Genomic DNA, 16,177 nt, shown 5'->3' with positions numbered 1-16,177 from the left:
CTAGAATATTGTTAATGTAAGAAGAACTGGACGAGCAGTACAAGCAGGCTTTTGAGAAAAATTACAGCTGAAGATGGGGCTTAATAGTTTTGAACACTAAAAGATACATACTTTTAAAAATCAGTGTGTGTGTGTATGTATGTGTTGCGAGTCTCCAATCTCGCTGGTAACTCGCAGTCTTCTGATGAAAGTGCAGTATGTAACGATTACTTGTTGGCATCCTCTACTGGAGACCAGTCTCACAAAGGGGTGACCCTGTGATGCACGAAAGGCTATTTAACGCCCCAGTGAAGTGCTTCAGGGACCAAGATTTTATTATTCTTTGATGATGAGAGTTGTGATCCTGCATCCCTGATTTAAAGCCACTTAGGGCTCCGACAGCTCCACCCCAGTGTTCTAGAGGAAAATATCCCTTCATGCTCTCCGCCTGATTTGAAAGCGACACGGCTTCCGATGTTCCGCCTGGGAGGTGGTTCAATCTTTAGAAATTGTCTGAGAAGCCTGTCCATCTGCAGGAGTGCCTGGCTTTCGAGAACGGACCAAGACGGACTTGGCTTTTAATCTGAAATAATTTGATAATTTTCTGTCTGTAACTTAAAATCACCGCTTAACTCAAAGTAAAAAAGTGACAAGCTTTCTAGAGGGCTTTTGTAGACATTGGGAAAATCCGTCTGACGAAGTACGGTTTAGAAATTCCGGATTTAATTTCCCCCGGGAAAAACAAATATCTTCTGTTTGGTACCGGGCAGTCGACTCACGTGGTCTTTCTTTAAAACAAAGTCTATGCCAGCCGGGGGTGAGGGAAGTGGTGGGAGTGAGCAGGGGGAGAAGAGAGATTCGAAAAGTACAGGAGGAACCATTCCAGTACAGGGACTGCCCCTGCCAACCAGTAGCTATTCCTGTTAACTCCCAGGAAGCAAGTTTCCACCTTTGCCACTTCCTCCTGCCCTTTCCTTTTCCCTTTACTACGGCTCTTGGACCCAAGGTTCGCTCCCCACCGCCACCGCTCTGCCCCACTATTGTCTTTACAGGACAGAAGGCTGCAGCAGCACGGCGGAGAAAAATCCCTGAGGAATGAGTCAGTGAGATGGGCGTATGGGTGGAGGAAGAGGGCAGTCGATTTTTAAACCTCAGCGAGGGTGGGTGGGCCGTTGGAAGCCAGAGGCCTTATCACTACAGCGCTGCAACATCACAGAAAGTGTTAGTCCCAGGGCTCTCCCGGGCGCGCGCGGCTCCTGTGCTTTCTCCTTATTGGCGAACCTGGACCTGGGGGCGGAGCCGCGGTGAAACCCCGCCTACCCGGGCGCCAGGACAGGGCACACGGTTCTCCCCGATCCCAGAGCTGGGCTCAGGGCTCGGACTCAGTCCTGCAGCGCCTCTAGGCTGCGGATCCTTGCTTCAACCACCTGCTCTGCGCCTCGTCCAGGGAAGTGGGGAGGAGACCGGAGGGAGGGAGGAGGCGGGGAGAGGAGGAAAGAGGCAGCTTACACACGCCTTCCAGTCCCTCTACTCAGAGCAGCCCGGAGAGCGCTGCCGCCGCTGCCGCTGCCGCTGCCACTGCTACCACGGCTGCCACCTGAGGAGACCCGCCGCCCCCCGTTGCTGCCTCCTGCGAGTCCTTCTTAGCACCCGGTGTGTCATGCACATTGCCACTGCCATTATTATTATCATTCCAAGACAAGGAAAATAAAAGAAGATACCAGCGAAAAGAACCGCTTACACCTTTCCGATTTACTCAAGTGTCTCCTGGAAAGAGAGGGTCGTTGTCCCCGGAGGAGCAGCCGAAGGGCCAGTGGGCTGGTGTTGAGCGGGAGGGAGGAAGAGTTGGGGGCATTGCGTGGTGGAAAGTTGCGTGCGGCAGAGACCCGAAGGTGCAGCGCCACAGCCAAGGGGACGGTGTGTCTGGGAGAAGACGCTGCCCCTGCGTCGGGACCCGCCAGCGCGCGGGCACCGAGGGGCCCGGGACGACGCCCCTTCCTGCGGCGTGGACTCCGTCAGTGGCCCTCCAAGAAGGAGAAAGAATATGGAATCCAAGGGGGCCAGCTCCTGCCGTCTGCTCTTCTGCCTCTTGATCTCCGCCACCGTCCTCAGGCCAGGTGAGCAAGGGCCTGGGAGCAGCCCCAGACAGACGTGGGCCTGGAGCAGTTTCCTAGGTCCCCGTCCCAGCCTCGGACCCCCGAGGCAGTGCGCCTAGGCGCATCGATGAGGTAAGGGGACCTGTCCCGGCACAGAGCTGTCCCCGGGCTCGGTCACCTGTGCCGCACGTTTGGGTTTGGCTGGTTGGCTCAAGTTTGGGCATAAAGCTGGGGAAACTGGGTGAATCTCCAAGAACTTGGTGCTCCGGGGTTGTGGCTGCAGGGGCCCGTGGGCAGGATTCGCCTGACGCTCTCCGCTTGTCCCTGCGACTCCCAGCTAGGCGGCGGACTCTTGCCCTCTGACAGTTCCTCCTGTCTCTGGGTATCCAAGTCCACGTCACTGCGCCCCGAGCAGTTTTTCTTTCGCTTAGCTCTCGGATGAAATAACTGCCGGCACTTTTTCGTGATAAATCCCCTTGTAACTTCCCCTTGGTGAGCTGAGGAAGGGATGGGAGGGGTACAGAAGGAGAGGACTTTAATCACCCCCTCCCCCCCACGCCCACCTTGAGAAACCTACTGATGCTTAAAATCGTGGTTTCAACGTTCCCCTCTCCGGTCCCCGTCCATTGTCTGGGCGGGTGGTGAGTGTAAGGGTGACCGCAGGCAGATAACACAGCCTGAACAGGAATTAGTAGCTAGGTCTGGGAGACACCTCAGTGAGACGCTTGTGAATTTCCAGGACCTGCTCATAGAACCTCAGTTCTCAGTTCTGTACTGAGTCTTAGAAGAGAGAGACATAGAGGGGGGCAAAAGGGCAAAATTCCCAACAACTAAAATATCTCGCGGGAAATCCCTTTCCACACCCTCGGGGACGTCCCCTGGCTTTGGCATCCTCAGACCCGCCTGGCAGCTGACACAAGTTGTTCCTAACAGGGTATTCTGTGCGCTTACAGTTGCCTGACAGAGCAGCAGGTTCCTTTGCTCCCCTAAACTGAAAATTTAGGGGATTTTTTTTTTTTCTTTGAAGTTTTTATTTCTATCCCTGCGTAGACAGTTGCCAGTTAAACTCCTACTTCCTGGTATTTCGGCCTGTTTGTTCTTAGCTTTTTCTTTAGTTTTTATCAAAGAAAAACCTCACTTCCTTTTATCCGTGCACATCCCTTCAGCTGTCGGCAAGCTCAGGTCACAGAAGAGGTTTGAAAGCCTCTGAATCTCTCCCAGGAACTGGCGGGGAGAGGGGTTTGGGGGCCAGAGCCTGTGGAAGAGATTACAAGTGTGTGTGAGCTGCTGCTGCTGCCGTTGCTGTGTGTGTGGGCGGGAGGAGTGCTCTCTCCGGATCTCTTTATTAAAGTTACATTTCTGGGTGAGGTAATGAGCTCACCTGATGTTTCTGAGGCTGAGGGGGGGAAAAAAAGGCGTCTGCGTTCTCTGACAAATCTCGGGCTCTGGGGCGGGGACTGTGAAACCATAGTTCAACCGGATTTAAAGCAGGTGTCCTAGTGCAACAACGCTGGGGAGGTAGATGGAAAGGCGAGATCCCCCTTGGGCCTGGCACAGTGTGGATTTCACTTTTTCGAGATTCCACTGTCCGATGGAGAAAAGGACACTTTGGAGCCAGGGAATGAGTCAAGAAGGGAGGACAAGGGTGATGTCGGTTTGTAAGATGCAAACGTCCACACGCCCAGAGTTGGTTTTCCGATTAACCCTCTCGATACTTGGAGAATGTAATCTCACCTACGTCCACACCCCTGACCACACGCACATACCCAGTTTCCTTTTCTGTGCCGTCACAGGCGGGCCACGTCGCAGGATAGGTTTTTTTTACACATTTAACTGCTAAAGGGGGGAAAGTTCCGCTTTCAGACCTCCTGCGCGGTGATTCTTTTGGCGCCACAGGCTCGTGTGTCCAGGGGGCACGGAGCTGCGCGCTTTCGGCGAGCGGCTAGCCCCGGCTCACCGCAGCCAGCCACCGTGAATCTGAGGATCCGATGCCCTGGACCCTCAGATCCGTGGTTTCAGTGAATTACCGAGCTGGCGTTGCCGAAATTCTCATTGCAGTATCAGTGTGTTTTAAAAGGAAAGGTTACAGCACTAAAGGCGCCTCAGTGTCCACACTGAGGAAGCAAGTCTTGGACAGTGAGTGCGCCTCCTTCGGAGCCCTCTGCATAGCAGAGCCGGGTGGGGGTGCGGTGCCAATAGCTGGCTTCATTTGAGGGGTAACTGACTTCCCTGCCTGCTACCCTTCATTTCCGGAGCAGTTTTAATAGTGTATGTCCAGTTGTAGAGGTCAAAAACTCGAGTTTGTGAAACTGCTTCCCCGGGTCTTTTGGCCTGTAGTCGCTACATAGTCATTGATATATTTCAGGCGTGCCACGTTACCCGTTTTGAAAGGAGAGGAAAACGAAAACTGAATTCAGAGATAAAAGCAATGAAGTGTGTGTTCAGCATCCGAGGTAGCAATAATCTCATTATTCTTGTAGAAAGAGCGTCAGCCTGTGGTGACATTTTGTATTGCTTAAAAAAAAAAAAAAAAAGGCTTTTCTGGATTATTTACAACAAGGAGGTGGGGCGCTGCAGTTAACTCTTCACTTGGGTCATCTGTGTGAACCCCTCTATGGAATTTTTCATAACTACTCACTGATATAAGATTCATCCTAAGACATGAGCACACATAAAGCTTTCTTCAGTGGATATTATGTTTGAAACATATCAATTGATCTCAAAAGGACTTGGGAAAGCATCAACTCAAATAATGTCCTTTCAAAGACTATTGATGTAGGACTACTAAAATTGATTAATTTAAAAACTGAAAACTGTTTAAAAGCCAATATATATTATTTTTTTCTTAAGGATTTATTTAATCCAATAGCAATTTACAATTTAATGAACTATTATTTGCAGTAAATTGCTTTTCTAGGCTTTCTTCAGGACATCTACCTTCAGGCACTTAAGCAAGTCATTTAACCTTTTTGGGCTTCAGTTTTCTCATATAAAACAAAAAGACAGACTAAAGACCTACTCTCTGAAATGCCTCCAAGCTCAAAAACTCTTTGTTTCTGAAGTCTTAAGGTAAAAAACCAATTTAGGCAGGCACGGTCATTTTTCAACACTATTTTTCTAAGGATCTCAGTCTAGACAAAATTCATATAAATTGTATTACTAGAAAAGTATCAGTGGACCCCAATTTCTAATTTCCTTTTTTTTTCTACCTTTAAAAATTCATGATAACATCTATGCTTACTCTTCCCAGCCTTAGTAGGGGGGAAAAAAAGCGTGAAGGAGAGAAATTAGCTTTCCACTCTCCTGGGAAAAGAGGACCCAAAAGCAGGAAAGGATAGTAGGCCTCAGAAAGCCCTGCTAGTGTAACCTATCCCTCCTGCAAGCCTGCCCCTATTTAAACTGCACACATAGTACCTAGAATGAGATATAAATGATGGTCTATGCTTAAATGTTCATGTTACAAAGCCTCATATTGTACATCCTAAAGTTGCTCAACAGAGAAGTTGATTTGCAACATGGTTGTAAATGCAAGACAGAAGGAAATAGAAAATACTAATACTTTTCTCTTGTTTTAAAACTTGTAGAAATCCAAAATATCTTATCTTACCAGATTCCAAACCTTTTCTGACTTTGTAGAAAACTCTGCTTATCTTTTTTAATAGACATTCAGATGAAAATGCATGTCTACCATTGACTTATCAAAAAGAAGACCATTAATAAAAACCCATTTTAATAGTCTTGTGTTATTAGATAAATTTTATATTGTAGTCAGTATTCATGTGTTCAGTTTTTAACTATGTCAAGTAAGAATGTTGTGACCTTGGGAAAATTATTTTTCTGCTCTTTTTCATTTCCCATCTGTGAATTTTCTTTCTGTGCAATGCGTGGTTCTGATTGAGATTAGAATTCCCTTGCTCAGCATTTCAAATTTTTTTTAAGTAAAACATGCTATATTAAATAAGGCTTTTATTAGATTGTTAATAGAATAACACTCTTTATTCCACTTATCACTTTTATCATTTTATTAAAATAATGGAAATATGTTTTTTTCTCTCTCTCTTTTTTCTTTTTCTCCCTCAAATTTTCATGCCCCTAACTATGGGCCTTTGTAAAACTTAGTACCACCTAAGTTGTCAGTATCACTTGGTGTCAGATGACAGCAGTTTGTCAGATAGTATTTTAAATGCTTTATAATCACCATGTTTTACATTTCCAAACACACTTCTTTCTGTTCTGGCCATTTATTTAGAATAAAACACCATCAAAGAGTTCTGGCTCCCTAAAGGTATTCGCTCAAGTAGACACAGGCAATTTACAGCCCAGATATGCAGAAGATCCACTTAGGTATAGCTATGATAGAAGAGTATCTCTCTGTCTCAATGTATACATAGAAACTTGAATGTAATTTCTCATTCGGTGTTATTGTTATTCTTCATTGTTAAGTTTTCACAAAGGCTTATCTCATTTCTTACACATTATGTGTGTGACACATGTATGTGACGTATGAAGAATGAAATAAATTACTGGAATGCTAAATAATGGTTTCTTGGGAATGGTGGGTCATAACATTTATTTGGTTATTACTTTTGGCTTTCAGCTTAGTTTATTTTCAATAAGAAATGGAAAAAATCCATTTATACTTTTGATTACTTTTTTTATTAGGGTAGAATTTTCCTTTCCTGGAGAGTAAATTCAAGACTAAAATAGATATTCTATATTCAGGAAGAGGATATTGCAGGCTATTTGGTAAGGTTAAATCCTACAATTATTACAGTCTCCCTATAGTACATAAGACATTACCGTATTTTTGGAGTTACTGATATTTTCATGCAGCTAATTTCTCTGCTTAAATAATAAATTTTACATTCTCTTTTCTCCCTTATTATTGAATGGAATACCTTATATATTTCAGATAGGCCTAGTTCCAAATGTGCTGTGGTATTCAGTAATTGTTTTATGCTAACCTAATATCATAGCCCATTATTGTAGTCTATGTTCCAAGAATGAAATTAGCTTTTAATGCTTCCTCTCTTACTTATCCAGTCAGTTCTCAATTATCCATTCAAATGAAAGGGGAATCAGAGTTGTGCACAATCCAAAACAGCTTCTAACCAAAGGCTTACTTAATTTGACTTTGCGTTGAGGTACTTCAATGAACATGTCTATACTTGTCTGGTCTAAGAATTCATAGTACTTCAACACAATGAAACTAAACTGCTGGGGAATAGGCTAATCAAAAATTAGACAGCTGTCCAACTTCTCTGATTTGCTTCTCTATTACTGTTATTATTATTGTTTTAGCTCTTTTCTGTATCACTTAAGGAACTGATGGAAAATCTTGGCCCAAGTAAGACGAAAAACATCTATGAGATGAAACTAAAACTTTGCAATCTTTTCAAGTCGTATAAATATTACAGACTCTTGATGTTCATTCACAGGAAAACATACTGTCATCATGGCAATTGCTGTAGTCTTCTGGCCTTTGCTCAATGACACTTCCATTATGAATAATTTGTTTAGCTCTGCAAAATCACATTTCAAGTTTTAGAAAAATTTTACCCTCACCTGGCCCTTTTTCTGAAGCAAGTTTTTTATTGCATCATATGAGTTTCCATGAATAAATGAATAATAAAGCAATACCCTTTTCATGATATGAGTTGGGTTGGCAGCCAGGTAGATTGACTCCCCAGTAGGATATTCACACACCTGCTTTTAGAAAAAAAAATTGCTACTTAAAATGGATTATGGGGCTACTGTAAACAGTGAAAACAAGTAATATCAAATCCATAAATGTTAGGAAGATTGGAATTTGTAAAAAAAAAAGACTTTATTTTTGATTACTTTAACTTATTATGAAGCTCTAACCAGAGAAGTTAACTGAATTTGTAGATTAAGATATCAACCAGCATTCCAACGCAATGTTTTCTTGAGGGAGATAAATCTCAAATATACTTTCACCTTAGAAATTGATGTAAGTAGATTTTTATCCTCTCCATCTGTATAGTTTTAGAGAGTCTAGGTTGCCTTATTTGAACTGTGAATGGAAAAAAAAAAAAAAACTTTCCTGTACTTACTTGCCTTTGGTACAGAATCAACATTGGAATGTTGATAATGACTAAAATGAGCCTTAACTTTTCCCTTTCCCTTTTCCCTGTACTTGTCTTTGCTGTAGCTTTTACCACATTGTATTATGATATTACTGACTTTTTTTCAGTTGAACATAACTTTTTTGAATACCAAATATTATCTTTGTCTATGTACCCTCAAGTCTAGTCAAGAACTTGACACCTAGAAGCTGCTTCACGTTTTTTTTGTTTTTGTTTTTGTTTTTGCATTAAATAGAGTAGAAGCAATGCATCTGTGGAGAATTAAACTCCATAGGGCAGCACCTGACATTCATGGATTACTAGGAAATTTTCTCAAGAAGTTTGGGAGTTGGGGATATAATATCCTCACTGAGAATTGAATTGGAAAATAAAACCATCATGAAAGAACAGAGTGGGACAGGCCATCAAGACCTGATGGCACTTTGGTAGTATTAATGAAAAACAAAAAGAAAAGAACATGTATATTAGTAAAGGACCTGTGATTAAGGATGAAAAAGGCTTTGGTTATTGGAGAAACATAGAAAAAGTAGAGGAGTTGGGCCAAATATGGTTATCGAAGGTATTATACTTAATGAATCCAAACACTTTCTTTTATGGTGAAAGTAAGTGGCCCCTCTAACTGGCAGACATGACTTGCCCAGTCTCCTTAACAGGTATAGCTTTTTTGTTGAGAGAGATAAAACTCATTATTAAGAACCTAATTCTGGGACCAGGCTCAGGGGCTCATACCTATAATCCTAGCACTTTGGGGGACTGAGGCGGGTGGATCACCTGAGGCCAAGAGTTCGAGACTGACGAGCCTGGCCAACATGGTGTAACTCCGTCTCTCTCTCTCTCTTTTTTTTTTTTTAAGAACCTAATGCTCTGAATATTCAAGTCATATAGTAAACTTTCCCATGCTGGGGATTTCATGGTCACTAAGAAATCTTCTAATTATAATGTGAGGTTTTTTTTTTTTTTGAGACGGTGTCTCGCTCTTGTTGCCCAGGCTGGAGTGCAATGGTGCGATCTCTGCTCACTGCAACCTCTGCCTCCCGAGTTCAAGCGATTCTCCTGCCTCAGCCTTCCAAGTAGCTGGAATTACAGGTGCCCACCATGACGCCCGGTTAATTTTTTGTATTTTTAGTAAAGACTGCATTTCGCCATGTTGGCCAGGCAGGTCTCGAACTCCTGGCCTCAGGTGATCCACCTGCCACGGCTTCCCAAAGTGCTGGGATTACAGGCATGAGCCACCACACCCGGCCCAATGTAACATCTTATATAGCCAATTTACAGTCAGAGGATGCACTAGCTGGAAGAGAAGCATTGTATTTCCTTGGCAATAACTGCTGTTATGTATACCAATAAGCTGGTTTATGAGATTGTCTAGTGAGAATCCATCCCTAAAAGATGGGAAAATGTTTGGTAAGCAGCCAAAAGAAGTTTCTAAGGTTTCAGGGTCGAAACCTAGACATTGAACCCTTCCAAATTCAGCTTGTTTGAGGTACAATCAGCTAACCATTCCCCAGGTGACACCTATGGTATCATTTGTTGTCAACTTCTGTGTTACCTACTATAGACATTTATTTTCTTTCTTTTATATCTTTTGGTGCTGTCTTACTTAATATGTACATTATTAGTAGGTTGACTATTCATACATCTGGGTGTACCCAAGACTGTCCTGGTTTATGCCTCATGTGCTGGTACAATTATTAATGGCATCCTTTTTCATCTTCAGAAGTGCATTTTGGATAACATATTATACAGGCTCCACAGTAATTTGTAACTTGTCTGTCTATATGTTTTGGAGTACTTCACTGTAATAAATGCACTCTTCATCCTAACCAAGTATATATTTTTAACCTATTTAAATTTAATTATCAGCTACAGTGAAATATCATTAATGGGTTATATTCCCCTTTCATGTCAGGTATAAGAAAGAAAGATGATGTGAGTTTGTAGCCTCTAGAATTCCAGAATGTTGTAGATATGAAACATTAAAGATCCCATGGTTTGGAATGGAAACTAAGGTGACCTCAGATGCCAAGGGAATAATTTTGTTTGAAATTCACCTGGGAGCTACACTTAGCTACGGTGTTATTTAGGGAAGAACTATTTCAGTATGAGTTTGAATTCTTTTTGCAGCAAATTGTACAACTTCCATTCTGTTCTTCTATGAGATTTCTCAGTAATCACACTACCAATTTGGTTCTTTAAAAAAATCAGGGATGTTGAAGGAAGTCCCAACGTTCTTCTGTACATGTAAACTAAGTGGTATCAGTCAGAAAAAGTGACCTGATGTGGCAACCAACAGTATGGCTAGGACACAGTTGTAGTCAAGGGTGTGACAACAGCAAAGACATTTATTGCAGAAACTTTGACCTTGCATTAACGATTTTCACCTTCTAGATCCTTGGGCAAAACATACGACCTTTTGAGAGGCTCAAGCAGTGTTGAATAAGAATACTGTCACTTAGGGTTAAAACCTTAACTCTCCCCAGAGTTAAATTATGGAAAGTTCAGTGTGTGTGAGTGTGTGTGTGTTGGGGGTTGGAGGGAGAAATAAAGACAGAGAGACAGAGAGAGAGAGAGAGAGAATGAATTCTGAAGGATTAGAGGCATGCAATTTATTGTCACAAGTTAAAATATGGTAAAAGAAGGGTTGTTGGAAAAATGAGAATGTTCTTTTGATGATTGTTTTGTTTAGCCCCCCCATTTGAAAGCTGAAATAAATGAAACCACAGGTTAAGAGATTACCTGAAATCCAGTAGCAAATTAACCACAATTCCTAGTGACATGTGTTCAGTTTCATTTGTGCCTAGACTCATAGATTACAGGTTTTGACCTGTAAAGAACCTAAAAATTACTTAACTACTTGACTAAGGTCACATTGTTGGCCAATCCAGAATTAAAACTCATGTCAATTCATCATTCAGCATACATAACAGCTTTCAACAAATATTAATGGAGTGCTCAATATGTACTATACATTGTGCTTGGGGACATGGAAATAAACTAATTACATTCAAGATCCTATCAGTCAAAGATGTTATGTTCTCTCAGGAAAACAGATATCAATTAATTAACTTTATAACTATTTGCTAGAAATTTTGGTAAATATCACAAGAACAAATGAATAGCATTTTACAACAAAGTAGCCAGATCTAGTCTGGGGTTTAGGTGAAGCTGAGAAAAAGGTCTTACAGGAAGTGATACCTGACCTATGTGCTGAGGAATAATCTAGCAAAGGATGTGGGCTGCGGAAATAACATGATTGAGAATGCTAAGGTGGTAAGAAACATGGTTTCTAACTCCTGGAGTTGAAAATGTGCCTATCCCTTTTCAGGAAAACTAAAGAAGTTTTGAAGGTTGAGGCAAAAACCAAGGATTTCTTGAAGTTATTCAAATACTTTCCCGTAATCTCCCTAACTGAGTTGCCAGTTGTGGGATCTAGAAGAGGATTTCTTTGTCTTAGTGAAATATTCACATATTAGTAAATATTTGTATGTATACCTCCCTACTTAAAAAATAAAGTGGAAACATACAATATACATCATTTTGTACCTTTCCTTTTTCACTCAGCAGTACATTTTGGAGATTAAAAATTTGTCTCATAGCAGCACATATAGCTCTACCTCATTTTAAAAATGGGTGTATTGGATTTTATTGTACTATCATCATTAATTTAACCATTTCACAAGTTCCTGGAAGTTTAAGTTGTTTCCAATTTTTTATTATTACAAACAAGAGCAGTGAACATCCTAATATGCGTTATTGTCCATATAAGCAGTTGATGACAATTGTTGGTAAAATGTCTTGGAAGTGAAATTACTGAGTAAAAGAATATGTGTTTTTCACTTAGAAAGAAATTCTAAAATTACTGTTCAAAGAGTACACATCTTTAAAAAACGTCCCCAAAAAAGTAAGAGAATGCCTCTTTCTTAAACTCTCTTCATAAATCTGTAGTATTATATTCCTCTTTTTAACCAGTATAATCAGTTGATTTTCATTTATTTAAAGCTTATTGGAAAAGTTAGAATTATAGGAGTAGTAGGCATACAAACTCACATACAAGGCCAAAGCTGTATTGGTGCCTAACTTTATTATATATGAGATTGGGCCAAAAATGGGAAAAGACAGTATTTACCATGAATTTTTATTATTGTTCTTTCCACATAAGATTGTTAACTTTTAGAACATAAACTGTGTAATTACAAGCCATCACTTCTTCCATTTTGTAAGATTCATACTCTGTACAATCAGGATTAAGAGGCAGCCACATTTGAGTCATAAGTATATTTAATACCGGTTTACAACACAAATAAATGGTTTCTAAATATTTGTATTAGTCCGTTGTAGGTACAGTATACATTGTATGGGTGGTCTGACTAATGCCACTTTGTAAACCTGTATAATAGTCATTACTAAACAAACTTCTGTTATTTTTAAGTAAATCGTATTTCGAACAATTCTTCCAACAAGTTTAAGGCTTAAGTAAATCATCTTTTGAACAATTCCTCCAACAAAGCTTGTCAGAATTTTTTATAAGCTGATAAAAAGTACAATATTTTACAAATATTTTTTAAAAATCAGTGCCATTAAATATTTTTCAGTCTGTAATTTTTTAGCCCATTAAGGAAAGTAGGAATAAAACCTCTTTTAGTCACTTTTATATAGAAAACAACAGTATGTATATGATTTTGCTGAAACCATATGGTATATGCTGAAAGTAATATTTTTAAATAAATGATAAATATTCATAATGGCGGTAATGTTTGTATGCACATACTGTAATTTCATGAATAAAGCAGTTTCTGCCTGATATTTAGTTTTAGATGTTCAAATTTGGGGCACTTATACTTTATTCTGCAAGCATGTTCCCTACCTGGTGATAGGTATGACACTTTCTAAGAAGAATGTTTATGGTAATTATAAGGTATAGGTTTTATATTTTTGCAGAGATGGTCATGGGTCTAAGTATGAATAACGGTTTTGATGTCAGATCTAAGAGTAAAATGTAATATATATTTGGATTTACTCCATTACACAAATCCCCATATTCCACCCGGCCTCAATGGATGCTTGCCTAGTTCTCAAATATATATATATTTTTAGAAATGCTTGTTTAGTATAAGATTAAATAGCTTCTCTTATCATACTAGAATGGCAAATACATATCTGTTCATTAAAACAAAACCTTTATCCCCTCAGCTGTTTTCCTCTTTGCTGTTAGAAAATGTCTCCTTTCTAAAAGAAATTATAAAATAGTAAAAAAGGAATAGGGTTTCAGGGTATGGTTTGGAGGTTATAATTTTCTAGAATCCATCTGAAGTGTTTGGTTGAAAATGATTTGAAGTGCTTGACAAATGCTTGTTTAGTATAAGATTAAATAGCTTCTCTTATCATACTAGAATGGCAAATACCTATCTGTTTATTAAAACAAAACCTTTCTCCACCCAGATGGTTTCATCTGATTTGATGGTAAGACAGTATGGCCGTACCTCCATGGTATTAGAAGACCTATTCTCTGCTTTCTCTTCATGAACTCTCTATGCTCAGAGATTCCAGACTGTCAATGCATAGCATAGATTTCTTTATATAAGAGCTCAAGAGCTTGGGCTATGGATCAGAGCATGAGTTTGCTTTCTAGCTTTTGTCTGTTTTTTCATTTGTTAGTTGAGGATAGCAGTATTACCAAGTTCATTTGATAGGAACATGCAAGAAGGTAATGAGTTTATATTATGTTTATCAGTGCCTGGCACACTGTAGACACCCAACCAAATAATAATCATTATGAATCACATTTTTCAGTAGCATAATAATGTTAGTTATTCACATCAGAAAAACTTGTGAAATACTTCATTGTACTGATTGAGAAACATTTCAGTTCCATCTGAATATATTTTAGGCTTCCATAACAAAACTGGAAAGTATATTTTATTAGAATGTTTCATAATCTCAACGAATGTCAAGTAACCTTTCAGTTTTACCATCTCAGGAAAAACAAAAGAACATAATTGAAAATTATAGCTTTAAAATGTAATTTTCCCCAAACAAAAAATAAAAATGAAAAAAAGTGTTAAAATTATAAAGACATATGTAATGTGCTATATTATTCTCAGAAATTGACATTATTATATGTGTTTCTGTAATCTGAAAATATAGACCTTAGAAAGAAAAATTTCTTGATTGTTATCATGCAGTCATTTTGATAATAAAATTATGATTTTAAATACATTATTTCTCAAGTATAATTCAATAGAGGGAGCTCCACTACTTTCCTTTTATGAGCACTGTAGGATGTTTCCATTTATTATGGTTTTTCCAATGACCTCTAATTTAATAGTGAACATTATTAAAAACCTATAATTTTAATATTAAGGATATTTTGGAAATTGAATAGTATCCTCTTTCTATTCATATAATTCAAAAAATGCTTCTACAATAATATGTGTTTTAAAGCCCCAGTTTTTAGTTGTTTGTACTTTTTGCATAATAAATCACTAGACATGATTGAAGTAGGTATACTCTTGAGAAGCATACTTTAATATACCAAGGCATCAAAAGAGAATAAAGTTTATTTCTAATGATAAAATAATGCATGTTTTCATGTTAATTTTGTGGTAGCTATTCAGTTAAAATTGTTACATATTTGAATAGTAGAGGAAATCTTTTAAAATTACTCTGCCTAGATTTTTAACCAAATGGTTACAGATTTCCACATGGAAATGGTCTATACTCACACATGGAAATGGTCTTCTTTCTTTTTTATTTTCTTCTATATTCCCTTGATTTAGATAACCCCAAATTGTATTTTCAAGCTAAATTGATATTCATCATCTTATCTATTATTACTTTACCTTTTAATTTTGTTATGATGAAAGAAGTTGTTGGGTTGATACTGTTCAAAAATTTATAATTTTTTTCACAAATCCACTAATGTGGTTAAAAAATTTAAATGGTTTCAATTTTATAAGACATCTCCTAGGATATTTCTTCATAAGGGAGTTATTATCCACTCTGTATATAACCCTGTCAATTCATTTACCTTTTATGAGGTTCATTTTTCTCATGCAAGTATTGTACCATGTGATTTCTTCATAGCTCAAAAATTCTAAGATTCACAACTATACTTTGATTTAGAAGAAGAATATGCACACGCACTTGTATGTTTGAATCAGTGTTGAGCAATAATTTTACCTGAAGTCTAATTAAGAAAAAAAATTCAATGATGAGCTTTATTTTTAAATTTGAAATGGAAACGATTTTATTACATTCTATAGAATATTGTATAATATCACACATTAGACCTCCTAGTTTATTACTAAAATTTTATCAGTAAATGAAATGATCCAGTTCTCTGGCATATTTAAGAATTGCCAACATAGAAACAGATTTAAAACATCTCATATTGCAATTAGATTATCTGTCATGATGGTCATACTGGGAAGGGAGCTTTGTGATAAAGGCCTGTGGGTTCTTCATCACAGTTTTAACAAATCACAATTTAAAATACTTTTTAAAGTAAGTGCCCATTTTATTGTGCTTACTTTCCATTATAGATTAGAGTTTGAGAATATGGTGTCTGTAGCCAAATCGTATAGTTTTGAAACCTGTGTCTCCATTCTCCAATTTCCCAGTTGGGTGGCATTGAGAAAGTTGCTTAAACCCTTTCCTGTACTAATCTATGCAATGGGAATAATAGCACCTATCTTGTAGGATTGCTGTGAAAGTTAAATGAATTAATACACATAAAGTTCATTAAACAGTGTGGTTGTCAATAGTGAGCTCTTAAGAGGTGTTAGTATTATTCAAGTGTTTAAATAAATTAAATCTCAGTTAATCTTTCCCACTTCCCCAAAATACGATTATACACCCAACTGATTCACATAGATATTACATATAAAGAGGCCACAGGTTCAGAATTATAAAATTGTCAGCTGTAGCTCCTCTCCACTCTACCTCTCTTTCCACTCAAAAAATAGAATACGAATGAGAGTGATGTCATGTTATTTA

General features: G+C 38.9%; 1 protein-coding gene across 2 annotated transcripts in view; it reads left to right on the top strand.

Annotated features, from left to right (window-relative positions):
- The first annotated feature begins 1,308 nt into the window (after nt 1-1,308).
- Nucleotides 1,309-16,177, top strand: part of ALCAM (activated leukocyte cell adhesion molecule) — a 217,162-nt gene continuing 202,293 nt past the window's right edge. For both annotated transcript variants that reach the window (XM_033211402.1, XM_033211401.1), the window contains exon 1: nt 1,309-2,096. In XM_033211402.1, coding sequence (XP_033067293.1) covers nt 2,024-2,096 — 73 coding nt within the window. In that variant the 5' untranslated portion in view covers nt 1,309-2,023. The remainder of the gene's footprint in view (nt 2,097-16,177) is intronic.

The sequence above is a fragment of the Trachypithecus francoisi genome, unplaced genomic scaffold (assembly GCF_009764315.1).
Source record: "Trachypithecus francoisi isolate TF-2019V2 unplaced genomic scaffold, Tfra_2.0 Lachesis_group0, whole genome shotgun sequence".
Taxonomy (NCBI): Eukaryota; Metazoa; Chordata; class Mammalia; order Primates; family Cercopithecidae; genus Trachypithecus; species Trachypithecus francoisi.
This window is presented reverse-complemented; position numbering and strand designations above follow the sequence as displayed.